Below are 15,328 nucleotides of genomic sequence, written 5' to 3' on the forward strand. Positions count from 1 at the left end.
CACGTTCTGACCCACGGGGTCTGGGAGAGCATCGTGCAGGCTGCCATCGTGCTGCTGTGACAGGCCAGCCATCAGGAGGCCTGTGAGGCTGCTGTGAGGCAGCACCGAAACAGCAGCGCAGAGGGATGGGATCTGTTGTTGTTTTGCTTAGGTTTGTTTCTTTTAATTTTATTGTATCAAATTGCTTCTTTTTCTGAATGAAGTCTTTCAGGAATTCTTTTTTACACCCATTTAATAGCCTGTCCCTCATTTTCCCTGTGCCCTACTGTTAGACGACCACTAGTTCCAATTCCATGCATGAGGGAGAAATCTGGTATTGGCTTTTCTGTACCTGGCAAATTTAATCTAACATAATAACCTTCAGTTCTCACAAATGAGAGAATTTTGTTCATTTTAAAAGATGACTGGGGCTGCAGAGATGGCTCAGTTGTTAAGAGCACTGACTGCTCTTCCGAAGGACCTGAGTTCAAATCCCAACAACCGCATGGTGGATCATAACCATCCATAATGAGATCTGATGCCCTCTTCTGGGGTGATGATAGCTACAGTGTATTCACATATAATGAATAGATAAATAAATCTTTAAAAAAAAAGATGACTGATATCTTCTCTGGCTGTCCTGGAACTATCTGTAGACCAGGCTAGCCTTTATCTCACAGAGCTGAGCTCTTGTTGTCTCTGCTTCCGGAGTGCCATCAGTGTCTGGCTGTTACCCCACGTTCTCTCAGTTCCGTCCTTCATAGCCATTGTGAACATGACTGCAATCAGCATGGATACTTTACCCTGCTGCCCCGTCCTTGCAGAGTACAGCAGCAGAGACGTAGTGAGATCGTTCAGTGCAGGGTCAATACCTGGAGGGCAGACATTGAACAACCTTTTCATGGGTTGTTTCTTGGAAAGCACAGATACTTACATTACAATTCATAACTGTAAGGAAATTACACCTAAGAAGTAGCAACAAAAATAATTTTATGGTTGGTCTCCACAGCATGAATAATTGCATTAGTGGGTCACAGTATTAAGAAAGTTAAGAACCACTGATGCAGTGGTTCTGTTTTCAGATTTTTAAGGCTCTTCCATCCTGTAATCTTTGTAATGACTGTACTAATTTAGATCCCCACCCAATGAATGATAGTTGATCTTCCACTGTATTCTTGTCAGCATTTTTGTTCTTGCCATTGTTGGGGTTTTTATTATAGCCATTACATCCAGAGTGGGATGGTATCTCCTGTGACTTTGATTTGCATTTCTTTGATGAGTAGGTAGTGTTGACTGTTCATATACTGTGGGCTGTTAACATTACCTGCGTTTGAGAAATGCCAGCTCTTTTGCCTACTTCTTAATTGGAGACATTAATAAAGGGAAGAAATAGCAAAATTTTAAAGTGTGTGGAAGCTAATATACTTCGAAGTAAATGGTGGGTTGCACAAGCAATTATGAGAAATTAGAGAATATTTTGAGAGTAATGAAATTTAAATACAACATAATAAAATCAAAATACAACGAAAATAGTGCTTGCTTGAGGGGAGTGTTCATAGAAGTGTATGCAACTTTATCAAGCAAGGAAGCTCAGGTTAACAGCAGCATTTCACCACTAAATCCAGAGCAAACAGACCGAGAGCAGTGTGTAGATTAGAGTGGAGGTAGGTGAGTGAGACGAGAAGAACAGTGGAAGATGAGGGGAGCCGAAGTAATTCGTCACGGTCAGTAAAGGGTCCAGGCTTATAGCTGGGTCTGCATGTGCTGTCTAGAGAGTCAGAAATGGAAGTGCCACTGTTCCTGCTGACTTTATAGAGATGAAAGGATTCTCTCCAAGGAGAAGCTGCATAGAAAGATTACCACACTTCCTGCGGTGACTGAGGACAAGTTGGAAAGTCAGAACCGAGCAAGCACAGTCTCGCTTAGTGATGGCATCAGGAGCCCTGGCCTGGACAGCTGTACTCTTCAAAATATACAGAGAATTAACACCAGTACTGTCCAGAGTGTTGTGGAAAGTGCAAGAGGAGGAGATGACACTTTCAATTGACTCTGAAGCCAGTTAGTTATCTTGGTCACAAAACCAGGCAGAGAAGAGCTGAAAGCTGTAGACTGGTGTCTCTTTAGAATACCGGCACAAGAACCTTCAGCAGTACACCAGTAAACTTAATGAAGGGATTGCATAAGCAGTACTGACTGTTAGCCCTAACTCTTGAGACCTTAAAGGGAGCAGTGATGTTTTACTATAATGTACACATGGTGGATGAGTTGAACCCTGGGCGTTGTAACCTACTAGGCAAATGTTTGATCCATAACCTGGTGTTCTGTGCTTTTTGGGGAGTGTATATAAATCAGAGAATATTTTTAAAGTTCATTTTAGGGCCTGGGACTGTAGATCCCAGATGATAGATACCCATTGTCCATGAAATAAACTTGAGTCACAAGGGCTTTATTCTCAAAATAAACATAGGACTAAATGCACCTTAATTCTCACTGTTGATTATTAGGACAGAAAAAGCAAATTTTGCTTCTGATTAGAGGAATATCGACCACGGTGCTTAGAATTGTACTGTACATCACATTGTCTGTGCTCCTGTACTTTTGGGCTTATTGCTGGTATTATTTTTGAGGGATTTTGCTAATATGAGTTAATAACCCTTAAAGCAGTTATTTCTAGTTTATCATGTTTGTTAACCCTCATCACTGCTGCAGGATACTCAGCTGTACGATAATGCAGCATATTAGCATGGTGTGGTGCCCCACTGGATAGTAAAACAGTGCATTTATTAACATATTTCTCCCATTCCAGTTAGTGTCTATTCCAGTTCGTTCCATGACACTGCTTTAGTAATAGCTCTGGGTGGATTTCCACAGAAGGACTGCGCCTGTGCTCTGCTGTGGAAGCTCTTAGCTGGATGCTTTTGTGAACAGTCTGCATCAGAATCAGGGTGTGCTCTCTGTTCTTAGTTTTTACTCTTTTTTCTATGTTTTATGAATAATTGTGGAATTTCATTGAAAGTTTTCTATCATTTGGTACAATTATGAAGTTTTCTAGTCTGTTAATACCATGGGTTACATTAGTAGTTCTCCACTTACTAGCTTGTCTGGAATTTCTGGGCTAAGCCAAGTCTTGAATTTTTGTCAGTGTTAACTGGTTTTTTTTTTTTTTTTAAACAATTAGCCTTTTATTTTATTGATCCTCTTTTGATTTTATTTACAGCTACATTTAAATTATTTCTACTTACTTTGGATATAATTTGTTGTTGCATTATAAGATTAAGCTAGGCATGGTAAGTTACAGGGCTGAAATCTCAGAACTCAGGAACAAGTTAGCTGGAGGATTAGGAGTTGAGGACAGACAGCTATTGACCCTCAAAAAATGAACATTGCAGAAGGGAATGGAACAAATTAGAAACATAAGTTTAGGTTAATCATTCAAAACTTCCTTGTTTTCCCACATCGAAGCATAAGAGCTTTGTCCATGAATTAAATGCTGTATTTTATCTGCATTAGTTTCAGATGATTTGGTTTGTTTCTTATGACTTTCTGTTTGACGTGTGGGCTATGTGAGTTGTCCTGTAGGTGTTAAAAGTTCGTAGATTTTTTTTTTCTGGCTTTCTGTTACTGATTTCTAGTTTAATTCTGTTGCATCCAGAAAATATACATAAGTAGTCTAGTATTTTAAAGTATGTGGTGTACAGAAGGCCAGCTGTGCTAGATAAATGTCCACTTGTACCTTAGTGACTGTTCTCCTTAACTTTATGAGGGGCTCTTGTGTTCTCTATCTCATATGCAAGAACCTTGGTAGACGATGAAAGGATGTCAGTAGATGCCATTTTATTGAGCCCCGACATACTCACTACTCACTGTTGAGACAAATAGGTGAGCATTTTGTGTGAATTACTTTGTTTAAAGCAACAACTGACTTAGGTAGTCATTATTGTCGTGACTTATTTAAAAGCTTGAGGTTAAAGTTGGGTAGCTGATTCTTGGAGCCCATATTCTTTGAGTTCATGTAGTCTTAATGGTTATGAGGCAAAGACGTATAAACATGACAGTTTCTACCTGCCTTCTATTGTGAGTTGCTGTTTAAAAACAGAAAACAGCTACTTGTGAGTATGGTGAAAACTTAAGCTTTTTGGAGAGACCAGCTTCCCACAACCCTTAGGTTATTTTGACATATTTCCAATATGAATGGGGCTATAAATCTGAGACTCCAGGGAACTTTGAGCATTGGGAGTGTATAATCTAGAAGGAGCAGACAACTTTGCTGCTCCCTTGGGATCTCCTTGGCTGACTTGATGAAGCTTGGAGAAAAGCAGGAATTGTTTGGGACAGGGAGGATGACATCAGGGAGCAGCAGTAGAAGAACAGCATCTCCTTTCAATCCCGAGCCCTCAGCTTACTGGTTCTGTGGCTGTAGTCAGTCAAGCCGCCTGTGCCTTGCTTATGTTTTCCTGCAGCGTGTGTGAGGGGTGTCATTACCAAGAAGTCAGTTGAGTTAATATTTGACATTGTACTTGGTGTACAGGAAGCACTCTTTAATTACAAACTGATTACTTTTATATCAGAGCTCATACTTTTGGTTGTCAGGTTCCTTTGCAAATAAATCAATACCCAGCACTTAGACAGGGCCTTACTGAATGGGTGATACATGTAAAATTCTTGCCACCACACCTGACCCAGTACACTTATCCATAAAGACTCACATTTAAACATTCCTAAGTATAATGTATTCAGTGTACACTTGAAATGCAGGGTAGAAGCTACAGGCAGGCTGGGGTTAGGAGTAGCAGGCAGGATATTCTATTCCCAGGGGAAGGAGGAGTCAGTGTTGCACCCTTGGACATGGCTCTAGGCAAGACAGTTGTGAGACCTCTGTGTGCACTGTCCCTTCCCATCTCTGTTTCCACACTCCTCTCATGTGATAGGGTAGGGATTTGCACTTAGACTGGCTGACTTCAGAGACTAGTTCCGTGTGTCAGGTACTGAGCTCTGCCCTGCTGGTATTTATGTCTTAAAGGAGACCGCCCAATGAATGATGGGAGAGCCTTGTCTGAGAAGATAGGAGTTTACTTAGGGAGGAGGTGACGGAAGGACTATCCAGAGAAGTACAACTGAGGCCCAAAGCTACCTAGGCAAAGCATTCCATTTGGCGGGAACCCAATAGTGAAGAGCCTGAGGGGGGAGGGTCTGGGGGCTTCAGAACACCAGAATGCTCAAGTGGGGTTGTGGGAGGGTCAGAGGGTGCAGACAGAGGCATGGGGGAGGTGTCAGGCATGTCTTCAGGCTGCAGGCATGATGAGGCTTCCCAAACCCTGGTTTTCATACTGACTAATTGTAATCCAATAGGAGGTTAATTAGGCCAAGGGTGCAATGATCTTAGGTCTCGTTTTCATTTTCATTTCTAGAGGAGATTGGGGGCAGGAGAAGGATGGGCTAAGGTCAGCACAGCTACTCTTAGCACAGAGACCAAGGGCAGGAGTGAGGAAGATACAACGCTGCCGCCGTCTACCACACGTGCTGGGAAGCAGGCTCTGTCCCACACGTGTTAGCCTCATGGTTTTGTATGAATGCAGGCTAGGAAGTCACGGACTGGCACTTGAACATGTCTGAGCTCGCTCTGGAGGTTTCATCGTAGCACTCAGTGCTCTGCTGTTATACTACAGTCTGTCCAGGCCTCAGTGCCCGACTCTGCGTCCTCAGTAGCTTCATGGACCGTGAAAGGAGCTGAGGCACTGTCTGATCGCTCGGCTGCCGTGGTCTCCTGACTCCTTCAGGCTTTTCTCCCCTCTTGCTGTCTTTCTAGGATTTCTGCAGTAAGATTTGTGACTACCACCAGCTTCAGTGGCGCACACTCGTGCTCGGGTTCCCTGCTCCAGACTGTGGCTTTCCTGCTGACAGTCTTGTATTCTCTTTAGTCACTGGCCCTTTCAGCCAGTCACCTCCCCTGGAGTGCCCTGCATGGCCTCCAGGGCATACCTGGAAGGAGAGCTGTGGAACACTAGGGGTCAGCTCACATTGCAAAATAGTCCTTGCTTTTCAGCATTCATCAGTGTCCCAGGAGAGCTGGGGCCTTTAGAAGGAACATGTTTGCTCTGTGGGATTTCTGATGGTTTTCTAGCTTGGTACCCAGTGATCTCCACAGATTACTCCGTCTAATCATCACAGCTATATGACATCAGCGTTCTTTGAGGTCTATTTTATATATCAGGAGACCAAGGTTCGTGGGGATTCACATAAAGCCAGCTTTCTAAGATGGGGCTTCTCACTGTGTTGCTCGGGTTGATTTCAAACTTGTGATCCTCCTGCCTTAGGCTGGCTGTGATTGAAAGCTTTGCAAAGGTTAACTGCTTTAATTGTGCAATTATCTAGCCAATAGAGGAACAGTAGAAACTTTAACCCAAGTGCTCTAGACTGCAAATCCATACTAGGTATTACTGCGCTGGATACACCACCAAAGAGGATTTTCCAGTGTGCAGATTTGAAAATCAGAAACTACATTTAGATGTGGGATTGTGTGTTCAAAAGAGGTTTACCAAACTTGAACACCTTTGAATGTTATTCCAAAGTATAGTAGGTACTAAATAACATTTAAAAAAAATGTAACCTTCCAGCATGAAATGGCATCACTGAGAATGGCTACCATTCTGATTGTTAAATAAGTCACTAGGACAGAAGAAAAAAACCAGGCAAATTATGTCTTCTGGGAGAAGATTAAGACTTATAGCTAGATCGATAGTTACGCGTTGAGGTTGTACTGGAACTGTAGGGCAAGGTTAGTCAGTGCAGAGGGACCATGCCACAGGAACGTTGCTCTAGCTAAGTCTTCAGTGAGGTGAGGCTATGAATGAGTGAAGTAAAGCAAAGGAAACAACTTAGTGTCAGGATACCGTGATGGGGGGTCCAGGAGCTAAGGCTTCACAAGTCAGATGACAGGGTTCTCAAACCAAGGACAGAACGATTACGAATGACAGCCAGTTCATAGAACATAGTGAGAGGTCATTCTTGAGTCTGGGCAGGCAGAGCAAGTCCTTTGTTAAACGGGGTTGTAGAAGGGCTTGTTTATAATGTTCTAGTCTTCCATCTTAATGACTGTGAAGGCTGTGTGGGAGATGTAAATGGCACAATAGAATTCTGACAGAAAGTACTGGAGCCTCTCCTTTGTAAGAAAGAGAAGGGGAGCCGATCTGATCCAAAGGGAGGATTGTGGGAGAATCAGGCAAGTTGGTGGAATTGGGCATCCATCTGTCCAAATGGGCTACTCAGCCTGAGTGCTGAGCTAGACCCGCTGGGAAGCCTGCATGTGTTTTCAAGTAAGGGTGCGTGTGGTGCAGGTGCTTATAGGTTGTTGGGTCTGGTGGAGGGGAGGGGAGAAACTCTGGCTCTCAGAACTGCCTGGGTGTCCTGGCAGTGAGAAAGGCTTAGAGGAGCAGGGTTGGGTGTGGCCGAGGACTGGAAGCGAGAGTGCAGGAGGCCTGAGTTCCAATCTTGCTTGTGCCATGTGCCAGCTTGTTGAGCCTACTTCCTGTCCTACAGCAGCGACACAGGACTTGTACAGCACACACTGGGAAACACTGCGCACACTTCCAGGGCCAGGCTCCTTCTGATCTTGCCTGTGTTTACTTTATTTATGTATTCATTCACCTTAGGGGTTTTCAGTGTGAGAGCACAGTAGTCGTCAGTTTTTAACAAGTGCAGAAGTTAAAGGAGGTCACAGAAATTGCCCACAGTCACATTTGCTTTGAGAAAACCAAAATTTAGAGTGCTAGCAGCCCATTGGCTGAGCCACCTTGCTGAGGATACAGTGCTGGGGTAGATGCTCTTGAAGAGGTAAGAGGAGTCGTTTGAGGGGACAGTTAAGCAGCTGCCTCCTGTGTGAGACACTGCCAGGCTTTTCATATACAGCAAATACAGCACTGGGCTTGGAAAGAGGTTTCTAGGTCTCTGGTAAAAGGACATCAGCGTGCCTGCCCGAGGCAGAGGAACTAAACTGAGGGTTAGGGATGAGGTGGGGGACTTAGGAAGAGAGGCCATGTGAGCACACCTTGGGGGCACGTGTAACGGCTCAGACTATTGACTACAGTAAGTAATGACAGACAGCTCAGCACAGGCTAAAGGAAGTTATAGCCATTTAAAAGTGGTATTTAACTTTTGTTTATAGTTAATTGCCTTGTTTTCATGAATGAAATCATTAATTTGGTATTTAAAGACATTCTTTGTAGCTTTAAACAGTGAAATTTATGCCACTGCAGTAATTAGAATTTTTCTTATTTATATTCATATTAGGATATTCAGGGATGCAATAGAACTTCCATGTCAACCAATAATAGCCTTAGAAAAGTAGCATGTGGGCCTGGAGAGATGGCTCAGTGGTTAAGAGCACTGACTGCTTTTCCATATGTCTTGACTTCAATTCCCGGCAAACAAATAGTGGCTCACAACTATCTGTAATGGGATCTGATGCCCTCTTCTGGTGTGTCTGAGGACGGCTACAGTGTACTCATAAAAATAAAATTATATAAATCTTTAAAAAAAGAAAGAAAGAAAGAAAGAAAGAAAGAAAGAAAGAAAGAAAGAAAAGTAGCATGTTCTATGCGCATCGTTTCTCAGAATGTAACTTTACCCCACACCAGCGTGTGCTGTGTTTAACCTAAAGTGGACGTGCTTTTACAGAGGATAGTACCTTGTTAGCTCTTGCTTTTCATTTAGTTAGGCATAGTCAAGGAAACCATAGTGTGTTGCACTTTCTTAGAGTGTCTGTTCAGTTTGTGTAATCAAAAGCTCTTTAGCCCTGATATTCCAAATGATTGACTTTAGAATCTGATGGACTGCTGAGAAGCCGTTCTCTGGTCATAGGTTCCAGCCATCGTGTGTGCGTCAGTGTTGATCCCAGCTCTTGGCTCCAGCCCGGGTTGGCTTTGGTGAAGTGGTGACATACATAATGGACCTGTGTCAGCAGCTGTCAGAGTGCAGTGAGAAAACAGGACAGAGAGCGAGCTAGCTCCTCAGCGGTGTGCTGCATCCCAGAACCACCATGTCCTTCGCACATTTCAGATTGATAGTTATTTATGTGCAATTTACTGTAATAGACACTCTCAAAATGCTAAAGATAGCCATTTGTAAGTATTAGATTGCCAATTTGATAGTTCAGATATCATGTTCTGACATCTCCTCTGGTATTTTCTTTTAAATCCAATATCATTATCTGGGGAATGTGAAATTAAATCTATAGGAAAAAGAAGAGGCCAAATTATTCCCCCATTTGCTTTGTATTAATTACTTTGTGGGGGGCTGGAGATTGCAACTCAGGGCCTTAGTCAGGCTAGGCAAGCATTCTCCCGCCGAGCTGCCCCCTCAGACACCTTTCTTTCCTGCCTCTCCTTAGTTTGATCTGCTAAAATATTTGCTAAGATAAAAAATGCTATCTATCCACTCACTGAAATATTCTTTATATGTAATATATGACTTGCTTAAAATTATTAATTTTGAAATATTTTATAACTTTAGATTCTGGATCTAAAGTCTGAGCTGATTCACAGGCTGTTATTAACAATATCTAATGGTTGGACCCTTTTATATTTAACCATATCACAAGAAATTAAATTACTTTGAATTTTTATGTATGTGTACATAGTTTGGTTTTAATTGTTGTACTTAAAAACAGAAACAGTTTTGTCTCCTCCCTATTCTGAAAATCAAACCACAGTTAATGAGTAAATTTTGGTATTTGTGCTCATGCATGGTGGTGCCAGTACATAAAAGGTTATTGGGCCCTAAAAACAAGTAGAAAATAATTTTCTTTGTATAGCATAGTGGTGAAGCCATTTTCACTCTTTGGTGATATCTTTGCACCTTATCTATTTGGTTTATAGAACTTGAGACCAGCTGACTGGAATATAATGCATCTTTAAGCAGATAAAAATATTGAATACTGTAGCTTTGTGAATTACTAAACATTTCATAATCTTGCAGATTGTCCCTCATTCACAGCAGAGTTCACCTTTAATCATTTTGCTGTTAGTGTGTTCATTGTTGACACTTTAAGAGCTCTATTATACTTTACTCTAATGATTCTTTGTATTCCAACCCTCTATAAAAAGGGCCTTAGCCTGGTTTGATTTCTCTTTCAGCTGTGCTAGGATTTGAGCTGTGCATATGTTCTGTTCTATTTGGTCCTGACAGGTAACTGAGTGGTGGTGTTTCTTTGTTGCAGATATGCCGATCTTTGGTCTCTGCCCCGCACATGATGATTTCTACTTGGTGGTATGTAACGACTGCAACCAAGTTGTCAAACCACAGGCATTTCAATCTCACTATGGTAAGTGCCGCACCAAAAGAATCAACAGGAGTTACATTTTTGGTTTTCCCTGAAATCTGAGGAAGAAGTTATCTCTTGAGATTTTACATCAGTATGGTTATAGATTTCCTGAGACAGGCCCACTCTGTAGCTCTGTTTGTCCTGGAACTCATTATATAGACCATTTTGACCTGGAATTTACAGTGATCTGCCTGCTTCTTCTTCCCAAGTGCTGGGACTAAAGGTGTAAGTCACCATATAGAGCACTGTCATTGGAAAAGAAAGCCAGTCAGTTGCCCAGTATTTTGAACTCAGGCCTTTGAAGCTTAGACTAGATTGGACTTAAATTTAAACCTGTAAGAACTACTGATTCTTCTTTTAGTTTTTCCGTTGAGCAGGTGACCCATCCTTAGTTTGCTCCTCCCAGTGCAGAGAGCAGAGGCAACCCTGGTGCTCCCACTGGGACTGTTAGAGTTCACGTGTAAAGCCACTAGCTTAGCACACCTTAGGTCTGAGGAGTTCAGTCGGTGTACTGTGGGCCTGCTGCAGACACCAGAGGGCTGCCCAGCAGTGAATGATGAGAGCCTGCTTAGAGAAAGTAGCCGACACACGAGTGTTTGATGAGTCCAATTGCTCGCTCTCTGTTATAGGTGTTGTTTTTCTGTTGTTAGGCCTATTTTGGAATGTCCAGAAGATAATTTTTAATGATCTTTCACTCCCTGAAATTGGAAGTGTTTTGATGAGAATATCCGTGCAACTGCACAGCTTACGTACCAAACAACTGCTTGATGGGTCCAGGCTGGTTTCAGAGTGACATTACTGAGCTCAGAGCCAAGAGCATTCAGGCTGTCTAGAATGTGCTAGACAGCTCTCATTGGCTAGAGCTGATGTATGTACAGAAGCACGCTGGTGGTAACTCACAGGCCTTTGCTGTGTTTTAACAGGCCTGTTGCAGATACTTAGAACCAGAATATGACATACTGATGCTTCTAGGAATTGATACACAGACTGGCTTAGAAGGTCACATAAGTAAACCATAAATGTGCTGCTTATTGCAGGACCTCTTAGGCTCAAAAAGGCCCTCTTGGTTGTCTTCTCAAACTGTTTGACCTAGTGATGACAGCACGTCACAAAACCTTGATTTCCTCATTCATAGTCTAGGGATGCAGGATCAGTGTGGAAATGTATAAGTATTTTTAAATCCACTATTTTAATACTGAAACCATCCAAAGATTTAATTTTCCTGGGTCTTCATTTTAGACTGTCAGGAGAAATGGATAAAGTATCTTAAAACCTAGTGTCTACTTTCTGTCAGTCCCCACCCAGTGCACTGACAATCAAGACCTGAGCATGGGGCTGAGGTCCCTCTAGTGGCGAGGGAAATATTACAGATTACAAGCGGGGTCCTTGCAGAGGATGAGTGTCCTAGAGGCCTCTCTGATTCCGTAGCAGAAGAGAATGTTGGTAGAGTTAGGAAGGGGATGGGAATTGGAAACAGATTAGCCTGGGGCGTGATGAAATGGAGGAGACTGCCACCCTGTTTGCCTGTGCAAACTTTTCTTTTCTGTACAGGAATTAGGAAAGGAAGACTATTTTGGGAAACCAATCTTTCTTCTTGCCTTCTCCTCTTTTTTGATAAAATCCTAGGAGGATAGTTTTGGCATTCCCTTTCCATAGTTAGTAATGATAAAAAATTATTTTCAAAATCAGAATCTGTCACGTAGCCATTGCCATGTGTTCATTGCAGTATAGATACTCTTGAACTCATGATGGGATTGCATACTGATAAGCTATTGTAAGCTGAATATGCCTTTATCCTCCTAGCTTAACAACACTCCCTGAGGGCAGCGTTTTCCTGTGAGGCTGGCTGGCTGGGTACTCAGCGCTGCTGCTGTTCTGTCGCCCAGCATCAGGATCTGGCCTGGAGAGTGGGCAGAAGTCAAACCTCAGACTACAGTTTCTGTTGCATGTGTATTGCTCTGGCATCATTGTACGGTCAAGGAAGTCATTAAAATAGTCTGATTTTTGTCCTGACTGTAGGAAAACAGATTTATCATGAGTGTTCTGTGATCTTCAGGCTCTTCTTGCTTGCATTTATGGAATCTTGCAGTTAAGGATCCTTGACTGTGTTGGGTGGTTTGGATTCCCGTAGAGTTCAGCTTTGGGAGTCAGAGCTTGTCTTAGTAAAAGTGAGTGTATCTTTGATAAAAGTGTGCTATTAATGTTCTGTGAATTCATGTGTTGCTGATACCCGTGATTTTTAGGGACAAGTGGGCAGTTGCTATAAAATCCTGCTGGTTCATTTAAAACCACCAAAGTTAGGACAAGAAAGGACACCACAGTGGCTGCTTATAACTTACTTACAATTGGTAGTATAGGTTTTGGGGAAATTGGTGAGTGGCCATGTGATTTTTCCTAGCCTTTGGAGGAAATCGCCTCCAGCAAGGACTTCCACTTGGCTAGCGGTGGTGATGGCTCAAGCGTCCCCATGACAGTCCCAGGCTTCCTAACTTACTGCATTCTTATAACTTGTTTTCTTTCTTGGAACTGCATGGTAAGGTATGTTTTCTTGAAGTAATATTTTGAAATACTCCAGCATTCTTCATGTGTATTTTTGTTACTAAGTGTTTTTAAGCACAGGATGTTTCATATGGTTAACATCAGATTTTAAGACTATAATTTGCTTCAGTGGATTAACAAAACCTGTCCTGCCGGGAGGTCTCTAATAGAGCTTCCCAAAACCCACTTCACACTCACCACCTGTCAGAACCCAGCCACTGGCAGTGTAAAGCTCCTTTGGCTGGTTGTGACTGGCAGGTTGGCCAGTGCTCTGTGTGTGCTCCTACAAACACTGTCCATTCTGGGGCTATAACAGGTGCTCACTGGGGCTGATTCACACCACTCAGAGTTATTAACTGTTACAGGTGCTCACCAGGGGGCTGATTCACACCTACTCAGAGTTGGTAACTGTTACAGGTGCTCACCAGGGGGCTGATTCACACCTACTCAGAGTTGGTAACTCTGGCGGTGATGAGGGGGGAGGGGCTCTGCTTTTAAAAATCTGTTTTAATGTCTGTATCATGTCACATTTATTGCTTCTGAAAATGGAAATCTGAAGCAGGACTTAGGGTAACTTTCTCTAGGGCCCAAAGTGTTATTCTTTTGAAGTGGGAACCTTTTAGTGAGTTGGTGATGGATCTGTTGGCCTTACACTACTGACTGAAATGTGTGTCTTACTTCATATCTTTCTCTGGCTCCCCTAGGCAGAAATAGAGTAGAGTGCCCTCAGGGGTGACTTGCAGCCTGCCTGTGGCTTGGGCTCCTCCCTCCTGGTGACTGCCACAGACAGCCTCTGGATAGGCCTCTCTACTCTGTGTCCTGCTGTTGGTCCTTTTTGTTTAGGAAGAGGGCCTTGAAACTCCACCAGCAGCACCTTTCTACACAGACAAAGGAGTGATCTGTGTAACAGAAATAGACAAGAGATATTAATTAAACTTGGACAGGTACCGTGTTTCGGATATCTATGGCTAATTGAGAGCCTGACCCAGTGTTGTCCTTGCAGTGTTTTTCTTTAGGTTGATTAGGCTGCTCTGCTCGTTAGCGTTAGGGTCAACGTGGCTCTCTAAGGTCAGCTGTGGTAATGGCTGTGACAAAGCTGCTCATTCCCAATATTTAATCAGGCTCTATCTGACTAAATTTGACTTAATGACTTAATTTTACTCACTACGGTTCTTTATACCAGTTTTTATTGGTATAAAACATTTACAAAGATAACTCTTAAGGGAAACTGTGTAGGCTAATGTTTACCATACAGGATGACAGTGTAAGATAAGGAACATTTAATTCTTTCTGGCTGCTCAAGTCAGTTTTGGCTATGAACCTGAGACCTGCCCCTCCTGTTTAAAAGAAGCCCAGGTGACTGGGAGAGAACTGGGAGCAGCAAGTGTTAGCTGCGTTTACCACAGAGTAAACAAGCTTTGGAAATGGCCCCTGTCTCCCTTATGGTTTAATGTCGTTAATGTTTGCAGTGAAGTATTTCAAGTTTTGGGAAACACCAGCTTAAGCTATTGAATTTTATTTCCTTTTGATTTAGGAGTTTACCCCTTGGAAATAGCAGATTTTGAAGCAGAGTTTTAGACTCTTCTGTTGCTCTGCAGAGGGATTCCATGCCGGTGTCTTTGTTGTTCACCAGTACTCATACTGGCCATTGTGAGTGGGTGCTAGCCCATTGCTTAGGCCTGTGGCAGACCTCTGTTTACCAATGTCAGTCATAAACTAGCTGTCTCAGTCTGTGATCATTGCTGTGATCCTATGGCTCTTTTCGTTTTGAGTCTTCCGCTTAATGAGTTGGGTGCTTTATATTTTGTGGGTGCCAGCATAAATTACATTCAGTAAAATGCCATTTTCATCAGATGGTGGGTAATTATCCAGGAGAAATCACTCCTGGCTTTCTTATGCTATGTTAATATAACAGTAACATGATTTTTACTCTGATATCTGCTGAACTACACCACCCTGTAATCTCCTCGATTTTATTGTTGATAAAATTGGACAGGTGCTTGTGACCTGTAATTGTTGTCATGGTATTGAGTTATTTTGCATCACACAGGGACTTGCTATTTAATCGAGAACAACACCTCTAATTAGGTTGACTTAAGACTTAAGAAGCAAGGACTTAGGGGTGTTTTTTTTTTTTTTTTAAAGATTTATTTATTTATTATATGTAAGTACACTGTAGCTGTCTTCAGACACCCTAGGATAGGACATCAGATCTCATTGCGGATGGTTGTGAGCCACCATGTAGTTGTTGGGATTTGAACTCAGGATCTTCAGAAGAACAGCCACTGCTCTTAACTGCTGAGCCATCTCTCCAGCCCCTTAGGGATGTTCTAATGTGTTATTTTATTTGAATATTTTGGTGACTTTTTGAATAAAGAAAAAATGTTTCTTAACTCTGAGAAAATTTTTTGCCAGCAAATAGTTATATTTTTCTACTTTACTGTTCATAACTAAATTTTTTAAGATTGACATTAATTGAAATATCTAATATCC

At 42.4% G+C, this 15,328-nt stretch overlaps 1 protein-coding gene across 4 annotated transcripts in view; it reads left to right on the top strand.

Annotated features, from left to right (window-relative positions):
• Atxn7 (ataxin 7) overlaps positions 1 to 15,328 on the top strand; it is a 159,555-nt gene that overhangs the window by 84,111 nt on the left and 60,116 nt on the right. For all 4 annotated transcript variants that reach the window (XM_052190351.1, XM_052190350.1, XM_052190349.1 and 1 more), the window contains one exon: positions 10,193 to 10,297. In XM_052190351.1, coding sequence (XP_052046311.1) covers positions 10,193 to 10,297 — 105 coding nt within the window. The remainder of the gene's footprint in view (positions 1 to 10,192; positions 10,298 to 15,328) is intronic.

The sequence above is a fragment of the Apodemus sylvaticus genome, chromosome 8 (assembly GCF_947179515.1).
Source record: "Apodemus sylvaticus chromosome 8, mApoSyl1.1, whole genome shotgun sequence".
Classification (NCBI taxonomy): Eukaryota; Metazoa; Chordata; class Mammalia; order Rodentia; family Muridae; genus Apodemus; species Apodemus sylvaticus.